The sequence below is a fragment of the Siphateles boraxobius genome, unplaced genomic scaffold, assembly GCF_051911475.1.
Source record: "Siphateles boraxobius isolate OS27281-9 unplaced genomic scaffold, OSU_SipBor_1 65, whole genome shotgun sequence".
Classification (NCBI taxonomy): Eukaryota; Metazoa; Chordata; class Actinopteri; order Cypriniformes; family Leuciscidae; genus Siphateles; species Siphateles boraxobius.
The window spans coordinates 16723031-16745844 of record NW_027509192.1 but is presented as its reverse complement, the minus strand read 5'-3'; the positions used below and the strand labels follow the sequence as shown (position 1 = coordinate 16745844).

Below are 22814 nucleotides of genomic sequence, written 5' to 3'. Positions count from 1 at the left end.
GAATTTTGTCATTGTTTTGGAACACACCAGCTTATTCATAACCTTAATGCTAACACATTCACACTAAAAGCTAAAAAACTTAAATGTTGATTTCATGGGGTCTTTAAACTACTAAATGAATGCATTAATTAATTTTGTATTGATAATTAATAAAAAAATAATAACAAATTACTCTTATATTATATTAATATATAATATAAGAATATTAATATTATATGATAAAAGAATTATAATTTTATAATATATTGTTAAGAATTTCAGGGGGTATAGCCTTAGCCTATACCAGACAGGGTTATAAAATGCCAATGCAGTTTACAATTTAAAAAAGCACATGCTTTCTGTTGGTACGTTGAGAGATCGTTCTTTATTGATATGCGTTTCAACAATTTTGAGTGGGGAAAAAAAGTGTATTATAACGCTCTTATCAAAAGATTTAAAGACACATAAAACATCGTTATAGAATAGGACGGCTCGGTTAAAGAGAATTAATTTCTGAAACTTAAGCTAGAAATTAACAAAAAATAACTAATTCAAAAGACGATAGAAAAGGTGCTGTGTGCAAGAACGGTGATCGGTGAACCTTTTCGATAATATGGCTTCTACTACTACTAGGCTACTATCAATAATAATAATAAAAAAGAGATAATAATAATAATATAATTTGAAGAAAGAGATATAAACAATTATTAAATGAGTCTCCTGCAGGTTTATTTCTGACTGTTACTGAAGTCGATGTCAGCGGGGGGGAATCAGTGGCTGTGGCTCAAAACCAGTAAGCTGCCAAACTAGACAAGTTTTTTTTGACATTTTAACGCGTTTTGTGCTTCAGTGCAAATAGTTATCTCGCTCGCTGTATTTTGAGACACAGCCGCGTTTACTTCCGGATTCCTGCAATCAAGCAGCAGCGGGACTGAAGCATTAATCTCAGTGTAGGCTACGTACAGACATCAAGTCTCGGACCACCGGCATCCTCAACACTGACAACTGAATCCCAGCAGCCCTGAGAACACCAGAGCTGAGCTCAAACCTGGAGAAACATCATTCAAAGGCAGTGAGGAGCAGCTCAATGTCCAAAACTGTTATTTAGGCATAGCGACCAAAAATCTAGCCCTGGATATAATTTGAGACAGCCGGTGGAAGTCAAATCAAAGCTGGAGTGAATCAGCTGTCAGCAGAATGGACTGGTTGATGTGGTGAGTTCAATATGTTGGCCACTTATAAAATATCATGTTGTGGCATAAATGTATCTATCTTCACATTTGAAAAGTTTTATGTCAGATCACAAATTTAAGTATTTTTTTTATTTTATTTTTCCTGTTGTGGATGCTGAACTTTGAAGTTTAGTGGAATATAAATTGAATTTATTTCACTCAAGTGGCTCTGTCATTCTTCCAGCGTTTCATACTGGGGTCCAGATTCAGAACATAGTCTGACATTAAAATGTTGTCTGTAAATTTAAACTGAACCTTGCATTTTGTTCTACGTATGTGGTTTCCTTCATGACATCCTGCCACATGAGAAGCTACACCCTGACCTGTTGGGTTATTTTAGGTTAAGAAGCTAACAGAAGACTTAAATATGTGTCACTGATGTTTTACAGATCCATTGAAACCTTTACTTTTTGGTAAATGCTTAGATTTGATTCAGTTTCTGGCCACGAGATTTTCTCAGGTATTTGCAAATAGTTGGATGGATATCTAAAAGTAGATTCGTTTTACATTAACTTGACTGGATGAGCTGCCATGTACAATTTTCATCAGTCACTTAACATCTTTACCTTGTGGTTTGACCGTATAAAGTGTGTATGGTTGGTTTATCTCACCCAAAAATGAAAATCCTGTAATAATTTACTCGCCTCATGTTGTTTCAAACCTGTATGACTTTCTTTCTTTTGTGGAACATAAAAGAAGATATTTGAAAAATGTCTTGAGAGTTTTTGTCAATATAATAAACGCCAACGGGGTCCAATGCTGTTTTGGACCCCATTGACTTTCATTGTGTGACATGATATGCATAACAGTTGAGACACTGGGTGCTGTTATTTTTAAACCGTTGACTGACTATGGTTCAAGCTTATATTTGGTTGTTTGATATCAACTGCAGATTCAGATCTGCTCTGGGCCTCACTATTCTTATTTTGTCTGATTCTCCATTTATGGCACTTACATTTATACAGTTGACATTGCCTATTTGCAAAGCAATTAGCATGCTTACATGAGCATGTTGATGCTGGGTCCCTAATCTTGTAGTTAAACCCATGAAGGGATAATTATTTAGATATAGTTGTATTTGATTATTTATTTAGCTGCATAATTGACTGATGAATGATGTTCAGAGATTTATGTGCATTTTTATGCCAAGTGTCATTTATCTCATTATGTAAAATTAAATTAGTTCGATTTTTTTTTTTATCCATAAGATTTTTTTTTTCAGTTTTCTTTTTTAAAATTATATGTGCATTTTTTTCCATTTTTAGAAAAATCACCAATACGTAACAGACAAAATTCACGCTGAACTTCTATAGCATTTATTTTATTTTATAATATATAATGTTTTTAGACCATCTCCTGAGCGAAGTCAGGATCTAAGAGTTTTGAATCATGTGAACTCCCATCTGCACTCCGATTGGTTGTAGCTGCTTTGATCAAAGCGGCAACTCTCAATAAAAATGAATTCTATTACCACAGAGACGTTTACGACTGTGCAGACTTACCATGCATGTGCAAAAGTAAATGCTATATATTGTATACATTTTTGTTTTTTAGGCTATGAAGTCATGATTAAACACATGCAAGAAGAAACGTGTAATTTTAAGAACATCTCTGTCGTCTAACAGTGAGAGGTGACAGGTGGCTTCAGCCCATGGTTATCGATAGAAAAAGTCAGGCATTGTCAGGCATTCCTTTGGGTTTATGCCATCATACAGCTGGTTTAACAGGTCCAAAGACAGTGACCATACATTCACATTCCTGTGTCATTACATAAGCTCCCTCACTTGACCTGCTGCTGCTGTTTTTGTGTGTTCTGACCACATAAAGCATCATGCTGGCCATTGCAGGCTGATAGGCCAAATCCTTTCCTGTTTTGATGTCTTGCATAAGTGACATTTTGGCTTCTGCCCTGTTATTCACCCAGTATTCACACAGAGGAATTGCTTCAATTGTGTTTATTCGAACTTGGAAGTGAAATTATCAATAAAGACATCATGAGCAGCAAGCATTTGTAAAAAAAAACAACAACAACTCTTTCCGCTGCCTCTGCAGCCTTGGTTACGTTAGCATTAAAAGAAAGTATAGTAAGTAGAGAGAAGGAAGTTTATTTTCATAGGCAAATATTTATTTGTTTATTTATTTCAGTTAGCTATATCGGTTATTGGCCAATACAGAGGTTTTTGCGGGGGGTTATCAGAATCGGTCGATAATTATAATTTTTTTTTATTTAAATATCGGTTAATTTTGGATATTTAATGGCTTATTTGCCTTATTTTTACACGTGCATTACGTTTCCCGTCATCTAACGCTCATTTAAAGTTAATCTTTCAAATATGCATGATACATCTCTGCCGATACCAATAATCGATTATTCAGAATGATATCTACCGATAGCTATGCGGAAAAAAAGGAAAGAAAGGATTATATCTTTCCCAATTATGCTGTAAACTATACGAGAAACCCTCTCATTTAGTACATTATAATTAACAACAGAGCCCAAACTATTATATTCAACTGCTATTTTTTTAAAATAAAAATTATACTCAAATGAAAACTGTTCTTGACTTATACAAGTAATTTGCACAAAGGTAGGTTTCATAAAAGCTTGCCTCCATGGCAAATTTTAAACATACAGTATATAATCTCTAGTGTTTTATTATAGAAGAACTGTGAATATTTGACAACTTTCCTGAGGTAAATATGCAACATTAAGTAACACATTGTTCACACTTTTTCTTTCTGCGGTTGAAACACTGATTGAGCGATTACATGAGACATGTCACATGATACATTTCGGTAAGTTACTGTATCTTTAACATACCTTTTGATGTTATTGGATGGTGCTACAACTATAAGCTATTTAAGAGTGTCAAAATGCCATTTATTGTTTGAATGTCATTATAAAATCAACATAATTTTAAAGCTGAAACTTTGTTTCTTGTCAGAAGTAACAAAACACAAAGCTCTTTATGATTATTGGATGGGTGGCAATTTAAAAGAATTGCTTTTATCAGCCGATACCGATTATTGGCCGCTACATTGGTGCATCCCTAGTTTCAAACACTGTTAGCTAATTGTACATTATGATGGTGGGATGTTTAAATTCACATACGGCTTTTAAACAAATTAATTTAGGTAACATTTTAATTTAAGGCGACGTAGTTACACATTACTACATGTACTTACCACAGTAATAACAATGATGCATGATTTCAAGTAACTAACCCTAAACCAAACCCTAACCGTAACTCTATAGTTAGTACATGTAGTTAATTAATATTACTTATCTGGGGAAGTACAATGTAATTACGACACCTTAAAATAAATGATTTTGTTTAGACAAAACAGTATTTATGGGTTATCGGCCATAACATGTCAGTAATTATCAGCTTATCGGTATCTGCCAGAATTTCAATATCACTGTATTATACTCCGTCGATTTGATGTGATTGTCTTTAATCTGGTCAGAAGAAGTTCAGGTTCTGTCAGGGGACTGTTAGCGTCCCTGCTTTGCATGATAGTTTTAGAGATTTAAGCTATTGATGTCAAGGATGGCACTTGACACACATGGAATGGAGCATAGAACTTTTATTTGAGTGGAGATTTCCACTATGTAGAATTAATGGCGATTACAGAAAGGCCGGAGGGAAGGAAGCGTCTCCACTGGGTGGAGGGAGCCATTGTTTGCAGAACGGTGCTTTGTGGGAACTGTGTCAGATTTTACAATAGCATGACGTTTATTATGCCAGGTCAAGATTTTATGACTGGTCAACTTGAGTTATTAGTTTAGTTGGTTCTAGCTTGCTACAGTGTTTAAATGTGTGACACCAATATTTAAACATGTACTTGTTTCCTTTCGACCATTTGTAGACCGATATTCTACAAATGTAAGTGCTTAACGTTGAATAAAAGGAAATAAATTGATTAGTTTGACAAACGAAAGCATTATTATTTGCGGTCTTGAGAACTGTTTTTGGTGTTTGGTGAAATATGGCAGTGTGTTTTTCCTTCTAAAAGGTCCTGGTCTGTCCTTGGAGTTTGTACTTGTTTTCCTTGGCATAGCTGCTACTTGCTTGTTTGTTTTCAATTTCTATACTTAGTTAGTGCAGAACTGACATTGCCAGTACATTTCAAAACAAGTCCAAATTTGAGCAATATTAAGCTCTCTATTGTATTTTTTAAAAAAATCTTGTCTTTTTAAACCTTTCTGAACTCCTATAGCTCTTACGTGATAAACTATTTCAACTGAATAAAAAACATTTTTTAATAGCATCTTGTATTTGCTTTGTTTGTCCAGATCTGTTAATTTGTTTAAAAAACATTGAAAATGTTTTTTTATACATATGACTAGAATCTCTTTTCTTTGATGTCCATGTTTTCCATGAGTTCAAATTCAAGAGTGCACAAAAGTCAAAATTTCTTGATATCATAATGGGGGGGGGGGGGGGGGGACTCATTACATTACAAGACTCATTAAAAGAATGAAATTCTAGAAAAACAAACCATTTCTTCTTTTTTATTTTAAAATATTTTAATTTATTATTATTTAATAATGAAAAAATAATAATAACAAAACTGCACTGCTTATATAATAATATAATAATAATAAAACTGTTGTCCACCAAATAAAAGTTGGTTGCACTTTATTTCGATGATTCACTTTATAGATATTCTACTACTTTACAACTAACTCTCATTAAAGGTGTGACATCACTTCTTGTTGACGTTTAAAGTATTGTCAAACAAAACGAAGGCTAGCTAGACCCTCCCTCCTCCTCATTCGCGCACTAACCCCCCAAACCCTTCTTATCGGTTATTGGCTGGAACAGTTTTTATGTTTCGTGGTGCGGGTTAGCCCAGTTTGTTTTTGATGCCGTTTGTGTGTCTGCAGAGACCGTGTTTTTTACAGTGTGTTCAGGGGACAGGCAGCTAGCGGATAGTGAGGAGATGTTTGTTGTATGTGACAAAAAATGTTTTGGCCTAAAAAACGCGTGACATCGCTTTGAGCACCTTTAATTCAGAAAACTAGTTAACGACGATTAACATGATAGAGAATGATCATGATGGAGAAGACCCAGACCCTTATAACTGTGTGTCATGGTCAGTAAATCTTATAATATCTGATAGTTTGTCCTTTTTATGACAAAGCAAGGTTAGTTCAGGTTGTAAGATGGCATGTGGTTCAAGATATTAAAAAAGAAAAAAAAAAGTTAAAGCGTTTTCTTTAAAGAATCTTCAAAACCATATGAAATATATATATATATATATATATATATATATATATAATGTGTTTTAAACTAGATCTTTAAAAAGATTGCCTTTCTTAATCGCAATGTCATTGATTCAAATGGGAAAAGCAGCGTTATCTTGGAAGCAGATATTTTTGATGTATTAAATATGTCACGTGTTTGGGCTGATGTATATTTCAGCTAGGAAGACTGACACTCGTGTGATAACTGATAATAACCTTCTGTGATTGTTAAACTCTTTTATCTGAAGTGAATTTCTAACAATGAGCTCATAGGGTTCACATTGTCTTTATTAGCACTGTAAAGCAAACATCACCACAAAAAATGTCAATAAGACTAGCTTTCTAAAAGTGTCTTGAGATATATAGCTTGTGTAATGTTGGTGAAACAGACGGTTAGAGCCTAAATCAGTCTTTTACAACCAAAAACAATCCCTCAGCCTGTAGTTTTACCTTTAGTCGTGTAGTCTTTTTGATTGGCTGTCGGATGCAATATCTGCTGTCAGCCAATGAGCAGAGGTCATGTGGTCTTGTCCACTCATTTTAAAAGGGATTTAATGCCTTTTACTGTACATAACAGCAAAGGTTTTATGAGTTTTATAGGAAGTTTGACAGGTCAATGAACTCTGCTATAGATCACTAAATCATTCCTTATAGTTTATTAAAGTAAGTAGCCCTGCGGGTTCTTGGTATCTCTTCTGGTCCTGTATTATAATAATGCATGTGCGCCCTCTTCAGGCTGTATACTGTTATTATTGCATCCTCATTCATGTCTGTAAACATCACTGCCTGAACAACGACCTCTGCGGGGTCACGGGACAGCTGGTAGATTAAATGCGCATTATTAAACGACATATTGGGCTCCATATGTCTCCTTTATGTGTGAGGATGACATGTCATGTTTTGTTTTATGGGGACAGGAAGCTATGCATAAGGATTGTATGTATGTGTCCATAGACCTTTTTTTATCAACATCAATTTTTGACATCTTTTAAATGTGTTTTGACTTCAACTTAATTTGAATGACTTTTGTTGAAATTTTGCTAGTTGAAATTTTCCATGTAGGCTACACTACCGTTCAGGGTTTTTTATTTTTCGGGTCTATTTTTTTGTGTGTGTGTGATTTATGTGATGAAAAATTCAGGAAAAAAACCCCAGTAATATTGTAATTTAAAAGAACTGTTTTCTATTTTAATAAGTGTAATTTATTCCTGTGATCAAAGCTGAATTTTCAGCATCATCACTCCAGTCTTCAGTGTCACATGATCCTTCAGAAATCATTCTGATATGTGGATTTGATGCTTAAGAAACATTTCTGATTATTATCAATGTTGATAACTGTTGCGCTACTTCATATTTTGACAGTGGACTTTTTTTTCAGGATTCTTTGATGAATAGACATTCAAAAGAACAGTATTTATCTGAAATATCAATCTTCAGTTAAATGCATTTACTGTCCATTTGAGTCAAATGAATGCATTCTTGATGAGTAAAACTATTCATTCTTAAAAACAAAACAAAAAAAATGATAAGACTTCTATTTAGAATAAAATGTCAAAATAATATTTTAATAATCATTATTATTGTTTTTTTATTATTATTATATTTTTGTATTTGGAGTTTATACTTTATACACTCCTACACCAAGATAAACTTCTATTTTATAGTATCAATTATTATATCAATTATTGACCATTACATGCAAAAATGATTTTGCTATCTGTATTGGCCTGAATTCCTATATTTGGTATATTCCCTATAGTAACATTCATTCATAACGGAACAAAAGCAGTTTGTTTATTGCACAATATCACCTTTAGCTTTTGACTTGTGTGCTGTGTAATTATTAAAAGGAGGATTGCAATATGTCCAACCACTGGACAGCAAGTCGAGGTCAAATCAGTTCACATTCCAGCGCCATTGGCATGGAGTCAAACCCGAACCCCTCCACATGCACAGCTGCAGACGCTTCACCATAGTGCTGATATACTGACACAAGAAGCAGAATACTGGGCTACACAGCTGTCTGGGCATTAGTCGTCACAAACTCATATATATTCAGTTATCTATAGGCAAGTAAAGGACTAATTCGTTTAAATGCACTGAATTTGAATTTGAGTGAGTTTTATTGGTTCTGCTTTCATATCTGTTCCCTCTCATTCTGAAAGTATTGTGACTCACCTGAAAGAAATTCTCACATATTCAAAAGAGCGATAGAAGTCTTTCACTTCTCACCGTGGATGTGGTCTCCTCTCACTGGGTATTGAGAACAAATCTTGATCTTTTCACACTAGGGGTGTAACAATACATAGATATATTATTTCTATTCGATTTCAGATAAATGCTGTTCTTTTAAACTTTCTATTCATCAAAGAACTCTGAAAAAATTGATCATGCTTTCCACAAAAATATTTAGCAGCACAACTGTTTTTAACACACATAATACAATAATGATATTAAATAATAGTAAATAATGTTAATATAAAAAAATAATGTTTCTTGAGCATCTAATCAGAATATTAGAGTGATTTCTGAAGAATCATGTCAAAATTCAGCTTTGATCACAGGAATAGATTACATTTTTAAAAAAAATCTATTAGAAAACAGGTGTTTCAAACTGTAACAATATTTCACAATATTACTGTTTTTTTTTGCAGCCTTGGTGAGCATAAAAAATGAAAATTCCTAAACTATTGGAAATGAATATACACAATTTGAATTTTGATTAATATAACACTATAGTGGAAATGTGTATAGCTTAAAAAAAACAACTTTATTTATCCTAAATGGTCTGTCCACATTTAGTCATTTTTCCCCCAGTACATTTTCAGACATTTTCTCTCAATCTTTCTCATGTCTGAAATGTGTTTGCAGAACGCTGTGAAACTCCTAGTGTCAGATGTTCTTCAGTTTATGACGAGAAATGAAACCATACGGTGTGATGACTTCAAGTGTAATGCTCTACAGGATATGGCAACGAGACAAAACGGTTACACGGAATATACCCTCAAAAACCCCTCAGTTCAATCTCTCGGGTCTGAAATATGAAGAAAGACACCTGATATGAAGTTTCATTATCATTCATGCAGATGGTGTGAGAGTTAGAAAAGTGACAGTTCAACCAAAAATGAAAATTCTTTCATTATTTACTCGCGTCATTGCACCTGTATGACTTACATGATACACGAAAAGAATTTCGCAGAATGTCCAAGCTGCTCTTTTTCCATATAACGAAAGGAGAAAGTATCCTGTCAAGCTCCAGAAAAAGACACACAAAAATAGCATTTTATATTTATATAGTTTGAATTTAAATAGGCAGATGCTTAAGAGTCATGACTGGATCATTATTGCAGTGATTATTATATGTCTAGCTTGTTATATGTTTGTCTACATTTCTCTAACCCTAACTGATGGAGTGTGTAGCTTTTCATATCTTAAACAACCATATATGAAGACACATCATGGCCATATTCCAGAATGACAATGTCAAGATTCATCAAGCTCAAATTTTGTGAAAGAATGGTTGATAGGGAGCATGAAGAATCATTTTCACACATGATTTGGCACCTCTGAGTCCAGACCGTAAGTTCATTGAAAGTCTTTGGGATGTGCTGGAGGAGACTTTACAGAGTGCTGGACTCTTGCATTGACAATGCAAGATCTTAACCAAAAAATGATGCACCTCTTTATGGAAATAACATCACAACATTTACCTCCATCAAGAGCTGCATCAATGTTTGGTCAAGATCTTGTATTGACAATGCAAGAGTCCAGCACTCTGTAAACATATAACATGATATAAACATAATAATCACTGCAATAATGATCCAACCATAAACTCTAAGGCATTTGCCTATAATCCAAACAGCAACTTTTTTATGGCCTGGCTATTTTTCCAAATCTTCTGAAGCCAAATGTTTGTTTCATTGAAAATTGTTATGTCTGCATTAATACACTAGATGGCAGTACTTCAATAATTCTCTCTAACTATTAACTATACTTCCGTAAGATGAGTTCCATACACTAATCCTCATGCCTATTTATAACTGTTTACACCCTGTTTCTTCTGTTTGATGATTCAAATGCTCAGTTTACCAGCCCTTTTGAAGCAAAATGAAACGCATTAAGTCTTTTCTGTGTCTTGAAAGGAGATGTTGGACTATATTGGTAAGTATGCAGACTTACCAATATAGTGGAATGTTCTAGAGGAGTGAGAGCAACACAGCGTCTGTTATCGTCTTTACTCAGCCTCCCACAGATGTTATCATCTTAAACCTGTGTGAAAACGAATATCGCATTCTTCAGCCATTTATCCAAACATAAATCGAGTTACATAAGTTCATAAACTTTCTCTTGGCGCCAAAGAGTTTACGGCGTCTGAGGTTTCATTGACTTAAACAAGGTTTGGATCAATTCATCACAGTGTTAACTGTGCGTCAAATCTTGTTGCATTAATTAGGTTAGTGAGTCACAAATAATATTTAGTGTAGGCTGTTATTCTGGAGCTTTCTTTATGAGACGCATACACAACAGAGACTCTGTGGTTCATCTGGTGCTGATTGACTTGACTGTGCATGTGTGCCTACAGGCAGAACGTCCTGCCAGGAGGACTGGCACATTTCAGCAAACACTAACGTCACTCTGGTCACATGGTGCACATTATAGGTCTGAGCAATGCAGCCTCACACTGTTTGCAACAGGAGATTGTAAAATGACACAAAAGCCTACTTGTCCCTTTTGTGATATATGTAGTTTACACAAATCAAGTCAAGTCATCTTCATTTATACAGCACTTTTAACAATATGGACTGTTTCAAAGCAGCTTTACAGTGATAATAGGAAATTACAGTAACCGAGATTGCTTTGGCTTTACAGCAGCTCTAGAATAAAATTATTATCCAGCTAAAGCTAGTTTTGATTGATTGATTCACTTCTGTTGGAAAGATTATTAGTTATTAACTTAGGGGCCGCTTACATGACACCGTTCTAACAGAAAACACTCAACGCGCTCCGGCCCGCTCATCCGCACAAAACAGTGGCTGGTGGCTCGAGAACGCAAACCCTGAAATAGATTTCAAGGTGCAAGCCTTGAACATTTTTGGAAAAAAACATTATCTCTGTGCAAACCTCAAAAACGAAAACCCGCGAAAACACAGACGGCGTGCACATGCACATCATGTGTTTAGTCTATAGGTATGCACGTTTGAATATATATGTGTGCAGGCGTGTAGTCCTTCTTTCCAAAGCAAACCTCAACAGACTACTTGTTTGCCCTTAAAAATGTATAATACAGAATTATTTATCGCTTCCGCGTAGCCATGTGAACCGGAATTATCCCGATAAAGTTTTATCTGTACAGAGGTAAAGGGAAGGGAAGGAGGTCTTCACAGGGGATAGACTAGTTGACACTTCAGGACTGCGTTGTCGTCGTGTCCAGGCGCAGGTCCTTCAGCAGATCCGTATACGGCCTGGATCCGGCGGACTCGGGATAAACAGAGAGACTAATCTTAGCGTAGCCGCCATCCTTCTTATGATGTAACAAGTACATCAGCATTTATGGGAAATGTTCCCGGTTCCGGCTGACCTGATCTATGGAGCCTAACATTGAATTATAGAAGTCTATAATGTGTTATTGTGGCGAGCAGGACGAGGCAGAGGGACGTGAGAGAACGGTGCAAGGCCGGTGGCATGAGGGATAATGAACGTCACCTATGAGACACACTGGTCTCGCATCTCTCACAGAGGAGCGGAAGCACAAAAGGAGCAACGACTGTGAAGATCGAGAGAGGAACAGGCCTGATTTTATGTTGTGATTTGTTTCTGTTTTGTGTGGCCAGCAGTCGTCCGTGAGGGGCTGCTGGCTTATACTTTTGTTTTTGTATTTGTTTTATTTTATTATTAAAATTGTTAAATGTTCGCCGGTTCCCGCCTCCTCCTTCCCTGAATCTTAAACCCTGTTACAGTTATGTGTATGGTAGATCAAAGAGATGTGTTTTTAGTCTAGATTTGAACTGACAGACTGTGTCTGCTTCCCGGACAATGCTAGGAAGACTGTTCCAAAGTTTTGGTGCTAAATAGGAAAAGGATCTACCGCCAGCAGTCGATTTAGATATTCTAGGTATTATCAACTGGCCAGAGTGTTGAGATCGCAATACACGTGACGGACTATAATGCGTTAAGAGCTCGCTCGAGTACTGGGGAGCTAAACCATTTAGTGCTTTGTTAGTAATCAGCAATATTTAAAAAATTATACGATGTTTAATAGGAAGCCAATGCAGTGTTGACAGAACCGGGCTAATACGGTCATACTTTCTGGTTCTGGTAATTATGGGCAACCACCCATAATTGCATTACAATAATCTAGCCTTGATGTCATGAACAAATTGTTCCGCATTTGTCATTGAGAGAATATGCCGTAATATAGATATATTTTTAAGATGGAAAAATGCGGTTTTAAAGATACTAGACACGTGACTTTCAAATGAAAGACTGGTATCAAAGAGTACACCCAGGTTCCTAACTGACGACGAAGACTTGACAGAGCAGCCATCAAGTGTTAGATAGTATTGTAGGTTATTTTTTTGTCCAATAATTAGAAACTCTGTTTTTTTCAGAATTAAATAGTAGGAAATTACTAGACATCCAGTTGTTTATATCAGCTATGCATTCCCTTAATTTCGTGAATTGGTAAGTTTCGTCAGGGCATGAAGAAATAGAGAGCTGAGTATCGTCAGCATAACAGTGAAAACTAATGGCATGTTTCCTAATGATATCTCCTAAAGGTAGCATGTACAGAGTGAACAGCAGCGGTCCTAGTACTGAGCCTTGTGATACGCCATACTGAACTTTTGATCGATAAGACATCTCTTCATTTACTGCTACAAACTGATAACAGTCAGATAAGTATGATTTAAACCATGCTAGTGCAATTCCACTAATGCCAACATAATGTTCTCCTCTGGCCAACGAATGAACAGTGAATGATTATGATTCAGGCAGTATTACAGGTCAGAAGTCAGACTGGATCGGAACATTATATTGTGCAGTTCATCTGGTTGAAGATCGGAGTTATCATGCGCGTATGGAGACGAGTTTGTTGAGGATCAGTGCCGATGGTTGTCGTGTCGATGAGGTTTTCACAGGGGAGAGTCTAGTTGACACAAGCTCTGCTGGCACTTCAGGGATGCGTTGTGGTCGTGTCTAGGCATTTTTAAAATATGATCAAATAAAAAAACAGTTATCAAATATAGGGCTGTCAAGCGATTAAACATTTTAGTCTAATGAATTGAATGTGCCGATTAATCGCAAATCTTGAAAAAAAAAGGCTGCATCTTAATTAGTATTTAAATATATTTACAGACCAAAACAATTTGGTTACCAACATTCTTCAAAATATCATCTTATATGTTCCGCAAAAGAAAGAAAGCCACACATATTTGAAACAACTTGAGTAAATATAAAATAGCTGAATTTTCATTTTTGGTCAAGCTATCCCCGAAATATGAAATCATTTTTTATAAAAAACTAAAACTGCCAGTAGGTGGCGGTAAATGTCTAATTGAAAAAAGTTAAAGTTATTGAGTCATTCATTCATTTGATTCGTCCAAACGGCTGATTCATTCAGGAATGAAGTAAATGGCTCTCTTTATGAATGGGCCATTGAATCATTGGTTCACCCGACTGATTCGCTTAAAACACAGATTCATTCAGTTACGAAACATCGCTGTGTGTTGTTCGGAAATGCACTACAGTTCTGCTCTGGCTTTATAAGTAGTATTTTTATTGGAAAATTTTAGGAAAAGCAGACAATATTGTGTCTAAAATATAACACAATATTAACTTATTGAACTGTTATTCAGTTTTGTTGTTCATTCATTCAAACCGATAAAAAAAATAGTTAATTCAAATTAATTTTAAAATAGACTGCAACAATTAACATTTTGTCAGAACCAGTCTACTAAAAACAATTTTTTAAGTTGTCTGTTCAGATTATTTAAAAAATTGAAAAATTAATATTGTTAAGTTTTATGTATTATGTAAAAAATACATTAATATTATCTTAATTATTAAATGTATGTCTTAAGGATCATTTGTAAACATACATATATGAAATAATGAAAATATAAAAATTTAAATAAATTGTAGTAAAAATTTAATTGGCATGATTACTAACCATCTTTAAAAATTTACTTAGTTTCAGAAAAGCTACTACAATAAATCATTATTTCAGTATTTAAGTCTTGATCTGTAAGCCCTTTGAGCTAGACTAGTTAATGTTCGTGTTTGTTAACAAAACATTTTTGAGTGCTGTTGGCTGTTTTTATTTTATGATGGAAGTTTTGACTTTATTCTCCTCTGAGATTTTTCTTGGTGTTACAACTTGTTCTAGAATCTGACATTTTCCTCATACCCTAATGATGGATGGTGCATGAGGGAGACTTGCACTTGAGTTTTGTAACAGACTGGCAGGCAAAGTTTCCCAAATCCGTCTCTAAAATGATATTAAGCAAAAGTTCTGCCAAAACAGCCCTGTTACCCAGAGACAGAGTAAAAAATAGACTTTTACTTAGTAATTTTATATTACATGTTTTCGACGTTTGCTTAATAATTTTAAATTAATTTCAAACTAAACCAGTTTTATGCATCACAACTTATTATATTAGATTGTATATAGCTTTATACAATGTAAATTTATGGTAAAAAAAAAACTGGCAGCAAATCTATCCGTCAAAATTACGGTAGCAACATTTTAGGTTTTACAGACTTAAACTTAAATGTACACCAAAATAAACTTAATTCATTTTCTAATATAATGCTAATTTACCGATCTATTGAAGTACTATCACCTTTGTTAAACTCTGACAACCACCAATCACAGTGGTGATGAGAGTCACATCATGAATCAAAGCTCATCACAAACAGCTTTTCCACAAGCTGAGATAGTTATACATATATATAGAACCTGGAAATTCACAGAAACATTAAACACCATCATGGTAATACACATGAAAATTAAAAAATGCAATAAACATTAATTTAACAGCATTAAATGTAACATTAAACACATTAAAATATATGAAGAAACAGGGAATTGTGGAAATGTCAATTTACGTTTTTTCACTGTAAATTATACAATGACTTGTTCTTTTTCATTTCCAAAAACTTTAAATTGAACGACATTTTACTGTAAAATTACATTAAATGTACGGTTAGATCTATCACATTCACCGTATATATTACGGAAACTTTCTGTTTACAGTTTATCACCGTAGCATTTTTACAGTATTTTACCGTTAAAATCCAGAACATTTTTTTACAGTGTAAGTTTCAGCCACTTCTGAAACTGGAATGTGGTGTGTGTGTGTGTGTGTGTGTGTGTCCACAGTAAACAGCAGTCTGTCCCAGGACTGTACGGCTGGCTTGTCCTGGTGCACTGATGGTTCTCGCTGAGGATTGCATAACTCTTTCTGCAGCCGCAGGGATCGATCCCTCGGGACTCTGCCAGTTTCCTGTAATTATAATGATGGTCCTGCCAGCCAAGCTCTCTGCAAGAGACTTACACAGAGAGAAACACATTCATCATATTCTGTATCATACTGCAGGGTCGGGTAAGACTGAGAATGTAAGAAAGAACTGGCTACTCTTCAATTCAAGAGTGAGCATTTGCATCGATTTCACCACACCCCACAGGATGATGAGTGGGAATTTGAACTAGTATGACAGGAAGAGGAATTCATTGAAGGACAATTCAAAGAAAGTAAACGTAACCACACATGGGATGAATTTCATGAGTCCAGCACAACAAATAGGAAAGAAAACATCACTGCTTCAATGTTTTATTTAATGGAGGATGTTGTTCCATTTGTAAGCCGATTTGTGTGACTATATTTAAAGGGATAGTTCGCCCGAAAATGAAAATGCTGTTATCATTTTCTCACCCTCAAGTTGTTCCAAACCTGTATGAGTTTCTTTCCTCTGCTGAACACAAAAGAAGATATTTTGAAGAATGTCGATAACCAGACAGTTGATGGACCACGTTGACTTCCATAAAATATATCTTTCAGAATATCTTCCTTTGTGTTCAGATAAAATAAATTCATACAGGTTTGGAACAACTTGAGGGTGAGTAAATGATGACAGCATTTTCATTTTGGGGTATATACTGTATATACAGGTGAAACTCGAAAAATTAGAATATCATGCAAAAGTTATAATTTTGATGATTATGGCTTACAGCTTATGAAAACCCCAAATTCAAAATCTCAAAAAATTTGAATATTACATGAAATCAATAAAAAAAAGGATTTTATATTTTGTATGGTTATACAGAAATGTCGGCCCTCTGAAAAGTATAGTCATGCATATGTATATAGTTATATATACTAAATATATTAGTTTCACCTATTAATCTGAATTACAGAAATACATGAAGTTTTGCATAATATTCTAATTTTTCGAGTTTCACCTGTATATAAAACTGTTTAAGCCTAAAAGTTTATTTGTAATAAATTCTATGTTGAATCAAATAAAATATTTGTATTTCTAAAGCTACTTTTTGTAGTATAAGAGTAAGTATAAGACCCTAATGTGTGTATGAAGACATATCTATTTTGGTAATTCATACTCAAATATTAAATGTATTAGAAAATAGATTTCTTATTTTATTCCGTGACCCTTTTACTCGTGAAACCAAAAATTTAAAAAAGTGACCAAGATCCAGGGTGCACAACATTGCCCTCACTGTAAAAAAATTATATTATCAATTAATTATGACAACATGCGTTTTTACATTGCTTTAACTCATCAAAAAAAGTTAAGTTATAAGATTCAACTCATATTTTAAGTCCTTTTAATGAAGTTGAAATAACTTAAATTGGGCAGCAACGTTTTTTCTACAAACTTAATGCGTTATGGAGATTTGTTCTTTAAAAAAAACGGATACATATTTGGCTAATTAGCCAAATAAATAAAAATTTGAAAGAGAGACCAAACCATATATGTTCATTAGAGGACAATTTGTAGATTAATTAGTTTTATTGTATTAAAGGGCTTGATTTAGCTCACTTAATAATTTCCCCTGTATACATGTTGCTTTCAGAGCTGTAGCTACTGTTCTCACTTTTGGTCTGGTTCTATTTTTATTCTGGCACTAAGTGGAACCAGTGTTGCTGTAGGCCTATTGGGTGGGGTCTCATGGTCGAGATCATAAAGTGTATCATTATGGTTATTTTTAGCTCTTCTCGTCCTGATATGCTTTGGGAAACAGCGACAACGTTATAAGAGGATCATTTGAGCTCACTGTTTGAAACCAGATGGAAGTTGGTGGAATGAATCAAACATGTTTCTTTCTCTCTCTCTCGCTCTACCCACCCACCCACACACACACACACCCACACCCACACACACACACACACACACACACACTTGGCAGAATATTTATACTTAATTTTAAATATTCGTCTGCCTGGAAACGCTCGCCTTTGTTTGCCAGGTTTCCGAATGCAATCAAACACCCTCCATCCATTCCGCAGTTTCGCCAAAAGAACGTAACTCAGACAAAACATAACGTTTTATTGCCATAAATAACTTCACAGGCAGACAAGTGTTGTTAATCTCCTTCTCATCCCCCTGTCTGATTTTAAGCCAGTCCTACTGAGAGAAACGGACATTAGAGGCGGTCTCGTAGACTAGCATACTCAGGACTCCCCTCTCTTTGTGTTTCAGCAGCTTTCTGTAACAAAGGCTAGCAATCTGCTTATTTTACAGTTCTGGATTTAATCGTCAAACTTTTATCATCCAAAATGAGATTCAAACGGAACGGTTCGTACACCTTAAATAGGTAAGCAATTTAAATATCGACCTGGTATAATCATTCTTTCATTGATTACTGTTTTTCTCATGGAATTTTGAATTCGCTTCTTTTGTGTTTTTAAATTCATGACAACCGTTTCACGTTCGAATTTAATTGTTACGTTCCATTCCGCTAAAGCCACATGTGTTACATTGAGCGCTTCCGTAAGGTCACGCAGGGCTTTTGAATAGTCCGCGTTCCCACTGAACGAGACTCTTTTTTAAAAACAAGTTTAAATTGACTATGTCATAACGAACACTTTTGTTTTATCATGTTTAATGAGTAACGTACGCTAGCATCAACATGCGAACTGTCAACAACTGAAGTTGTTAAACGTTTACGTTTGCTTCTAACGAGCCACGAAACTCAGGGGTTTAATTTCTGTGCAATAAACCAGTAAACCTGTACATCTTGCTTTTAGAAGGGAGGGGTGTTTCTTTCCCCCCCCATTTCCATTGAGAGAACCGAAACGAACGCATGGCATCATTCGTTCCTATTGCCTCCCCTCAATTGTTATTCATTGGATACAGTGAGTCCAGCATAAGGCTCTGAGTGACCAGTCCATTCATTGTCAGATCATTAGGACACACGACACATGCACTTTCTCTGCTCATTAGGATTTCTCCTGTGTTCCCAATTTTTTTGTTTAATTCTTCCTGGCCAGGTCTGGAAGAAAACAGTTTATATTCTCTGCAGCTTTTACCGTACAAAGGAAGGTTCTTATCACAGCTCGGTCGCTGTAGTTTCCAGAGCTTCTGCTCCGTAATCACTCTGTGCTGCTAGGAATAACGTCATCGAGTCCGGGAGAAGATCACTGTGGTCACGGCTTTATGCAGAGAGAGCTAAGATTTAAAACTGAGGCTTGAGGTATAGCTCCTCTCAGTGGTTTTAGAATGACACAATGGGTGACGTAGCCTACTCTTTTTCTGTGGTTAGGTAATTGATCATCTGTATGCATATTTACATGTATACAGAAACAAGAGACTGCTTGCAATGAGCTTTTTTTTATTTGTGTTGAATATAATGTGCTATTTGCTACAAAAAATATCATTTTCTGTATAACTTTATGAGGTGATGGTAATTTTCTCTTATTTTCTCTCATTAGTATTTTTAAGAAAGCCACATAACCTATTATGTAGGTGATGTGTATATTTGTTTATTAATAAACTGACATCATAAATGGGATATATTATCCCAAAGATAATTGTCATTTTTCTAGTCACCCTCTTGTTTTTTCAAACCTGAATGCATTTTTTTTTTCAGTGGAACACAAAAAGAGGGTTTCATTTCAAGATCTTGTATTGACAAAATTCTGTCAAGTTCTTACTCCATAAAGTCCAAAAAATATATTTGTTCTTGTCTGTCGAGCAAGTAGAGTTGAGCCACTGTTGACCGTATTTACTGATTTTAAAGCTGGTGTGGACACATGAAATACTGGTCATCGATGGAAGGGAAGACTGTCAATGAATAGCAATATACATCGGTCTGTTTGCCAGAGGACTTGGAATAAAGTGAACAGTTCACATGGACCTCCTTAGTGGTGCTTTTATTGTGATATTTGTACTATTCGGAGCCTGACATAAATGGTTGGCGTTAAATATGTCCTTTGATGAAGAGCTACATAAAGATTATTCAGAATTTCTCCTTTTCTTTTACATGGAGGAAAAAAAATGGTTTGGAATGTGTAGGTAAATGTCAACATATTTTTTGGGGGGTGAAAAATGGTTATCTTATGTAACAAAATATATGACAAAAACTACTATAGAACATAGCAGGTTTATTAGACTGCTGTCACTTTAAGAGCGAATTCACTGATCAAATATACTGATACACGTGCACTTTCTTTCTCAATTATTTACGTTCACTTTAGTCTTGAGTGAATGTAAATAATTGAGAAAGAAAGCATAAACAACTGTTTATGAGGTTACTTGAAAAGACGGGTATTTTGACATATACATGTGTGTATATGACTGTTCAAGCCCAGCAAGGCACTAAAAAGAACTCCAGTCCAGGCCCTAAGTTCAGTACTCACACACTGTATGAGCAGAGGCTTCATGTGTGCGTTTTTCAGGCGTGCTCTCAAGGGCTGTTTACACGACACCGCTTTCAACTAAAAATGTAAAACTTTTTTATGCGTTTTGGCCGTTCATTTACACTACAACAGCGTTTTGGGTGTCTGGAAACAGAAACTTCTTAAAATGGGTTTCAAAGTGCAAGTATTTCAAAACGGTCTTTAAACAGCAAAAGCGCTTAAATCACTTGTTTTTAAACTGTAAGGCTGAAAAACGGATGCAAACGATAAGCTTTCGAGAAGGCACAGAGTGGCAACATCATTTGAGCGTAACCGCGATAATGACGATAGTCCAAAATCTCTACCGGTAGACAAATTTCTACCAGTTAATCGTGTCTACCGGTATATCGCCCTCCCCTACTGCTGAGAAATAACACTGTCTTGTTGATAACTCTAAGCTCTGTAAACAGAAAACCAAAATCAGACAGCACATATTAGCCAATCGGCATACGGCTCTGTCAACCGGGAATAATTGTTTCGCTAATCATTCACTAATTGTTTGTCTGGACAATGTGAGACGGGTAATGTTTAGGATTCAGCTTCAAATAGATCATCTTTTTTTTTTTTTGCTAGAGTAGCAGAAATCACTTTCTTTCATTTTATTTTTAAGAGAAAGTCATTCTTTTTCTGTTTCCTTGTAACTGTTTATGCCCTGTTTGTTGATAGCTTTGCTTCCAGAGTCATTCCCCCACATTGGTCTCTTATCTTGGTCTCTTATGGTACTTACCCATGCAGAGAGTATTTTTTTATCGTTTTTTTTTATTTTTGTGAGTGGAGAAAGTTTTCCTGGAAGAAACAGCACCATTTGCAGGGGCTGTTTGGGCCCTTAAAAAATTCCTGGCTCAGAATATTCCTGCAGTGGGCCGTCATCGGTTTGCAGCAAGTCTATTTGCCAACCCGACGCTCCCGCCTCAAAGTCAGAGCCAACGGGAGAGTGAGACTGGGAGGAAAGGGAGAGAGACAGCGACAGAATGAGAGAGAGAGAGAGGATGGGAGGGGGGAAACTGAGGGTATCATCAGAGAGGAGCACACAAGTGCTGAGCGACTGTATGCGCTGTGCTCGCCTGCTGCGGACGCTTGTATTTGTTTGCTGACTGAAGTGTTGTTCTGTCTGCACCGCGGCAAGGGAAATCGCTACCTAACAAAGCCCCAACTGTGTGCAGTCCAGCAACTGAACACAGATCGGGAAACAGGAGAGGGAGTCTGAAAGTGTGAGGGAGAAACAGTTTGGGGCTCCACTGCAGATCTGTGAGGATGCTATGCCAAGAGTTCCCGCTCTAACGGATACCACTCACCTGTAGTCCATCTTAAAGGCAGCACAACAGAGGACAGGACAATCTGTTTGCCGACTTCACAAGCTGCATGGGGGTTCTAGTGTGTTGTGACTGCTTCTTTTACAGGTACCAGTTTTGGGATGTTTTATCATCTTCTTCCGCATGTTTTTTTCCACCACTGCCTTGGAGTTGTGGATGTTCTTGAAGCTGTGCCAGGTTATGCAGAGATCAAGCATGATGTTGTACGATGAGAACCTTCAGCAAGAGAAAGAGCAGATAGCTGAAGTTTAAAATCAATGCAGCTTGTAGTGTGTGGGGGCTGCAGACCGATGTTGGTTTGGACACTGTGTTCCCAACTTGCTTTTTCCCTACAGCTAAGGGCAGACTTTGCCCTTTCCAATGTTAGTTTTGACCTCTACCTCAATTTGGAAAGTTAAGCAAGGGGGCTGTTTGAAAGTTAGTGAATGTTAACAGAGCAAAGCATGCTCTTCACATGGAAGGCTTGAGAGATGCTGTTTCCTTTTTTCCCTTTACATGTGGTTGTAGTTTTATTTTACTGCGGTACTGCTATATATAATAAATCTCTGAAGTTCCATGGTTTTTCAAGGATGCCGTCCAAAGTGAAAAGTCCCAGATGTATCGGATTAAAAGGTTGAGTTTGTTTTTTGCTGATCCATCTATTCTTTCTTCTACCCTCTTCATCTTTCCTTCATGTTTCCGTCTCCTTTTAGATATTGTGTTTATTCACAGTTAATGTTAACGCTTGGAAAGCTAGAAAACCATCATGATCTGCTTGATCTGGCAGTTTATTTTGTCTTCTGCGGCGAAATGTTTTTGGCTGTCCGGTGTGTAAGGAGTTCACTTAGTGCAGTATCCAAACACTGTTTTGTTTTATAACACTGCCGTCAGGTGGTGTTGTTTAGTCTTTCAGGTTTACGTTTGTCAATCGCAAATGTTCTCAGGGATGTTGGTTTTAGACACACCTGCTTTCCGCAAAAACTGTTTAGCCTCTGGATAGTGTCTGATGTTTAGATAACAGCTTATATCAAAGTTATTCTCAAGTTGCAATAACTGCACTAATAAGCTGTGTGTAGATGGAAACTGTTATGTGACCATGCCAAGACTTGGATGAATGGAAAATGCATCCTTGCAAAGTTCA

At 35.9% G+C, this 22814-nt stretch overlaps 1 protein-coding gene across 3 annotated transcripts in view; it reads left to right on the top strand.

The window, feature by feature from the left end:
* The first annotated feature begins 785 nt into the window (after positions 1–785).
* The window catches only part of mob2a (MOB kinase activator 2a), a 59304-nt gene continuing 37275 nt past the window's right edge, over positions 786–22814 (top strand). Inside the window, exon 1 of one of the 3 annotated variants that reach the window (XM_077211404.1) lies at positions 786–1193. In XM_077211404.1, coding sequence (XP_077067519.1) covers positions 1177–1193 — 17 coding nt within the window. In that variant the 5' untranslated portion in view covers positions 786–1176. Of the gene's footprint in view, positions 1194–18086; positions 18299–21233; positions 21782–22814 lie in introns of those variants that run through there. The other 2 variants (XM_077211401.1, XM_077211402.1) reach the window with 2 other exon arrangements.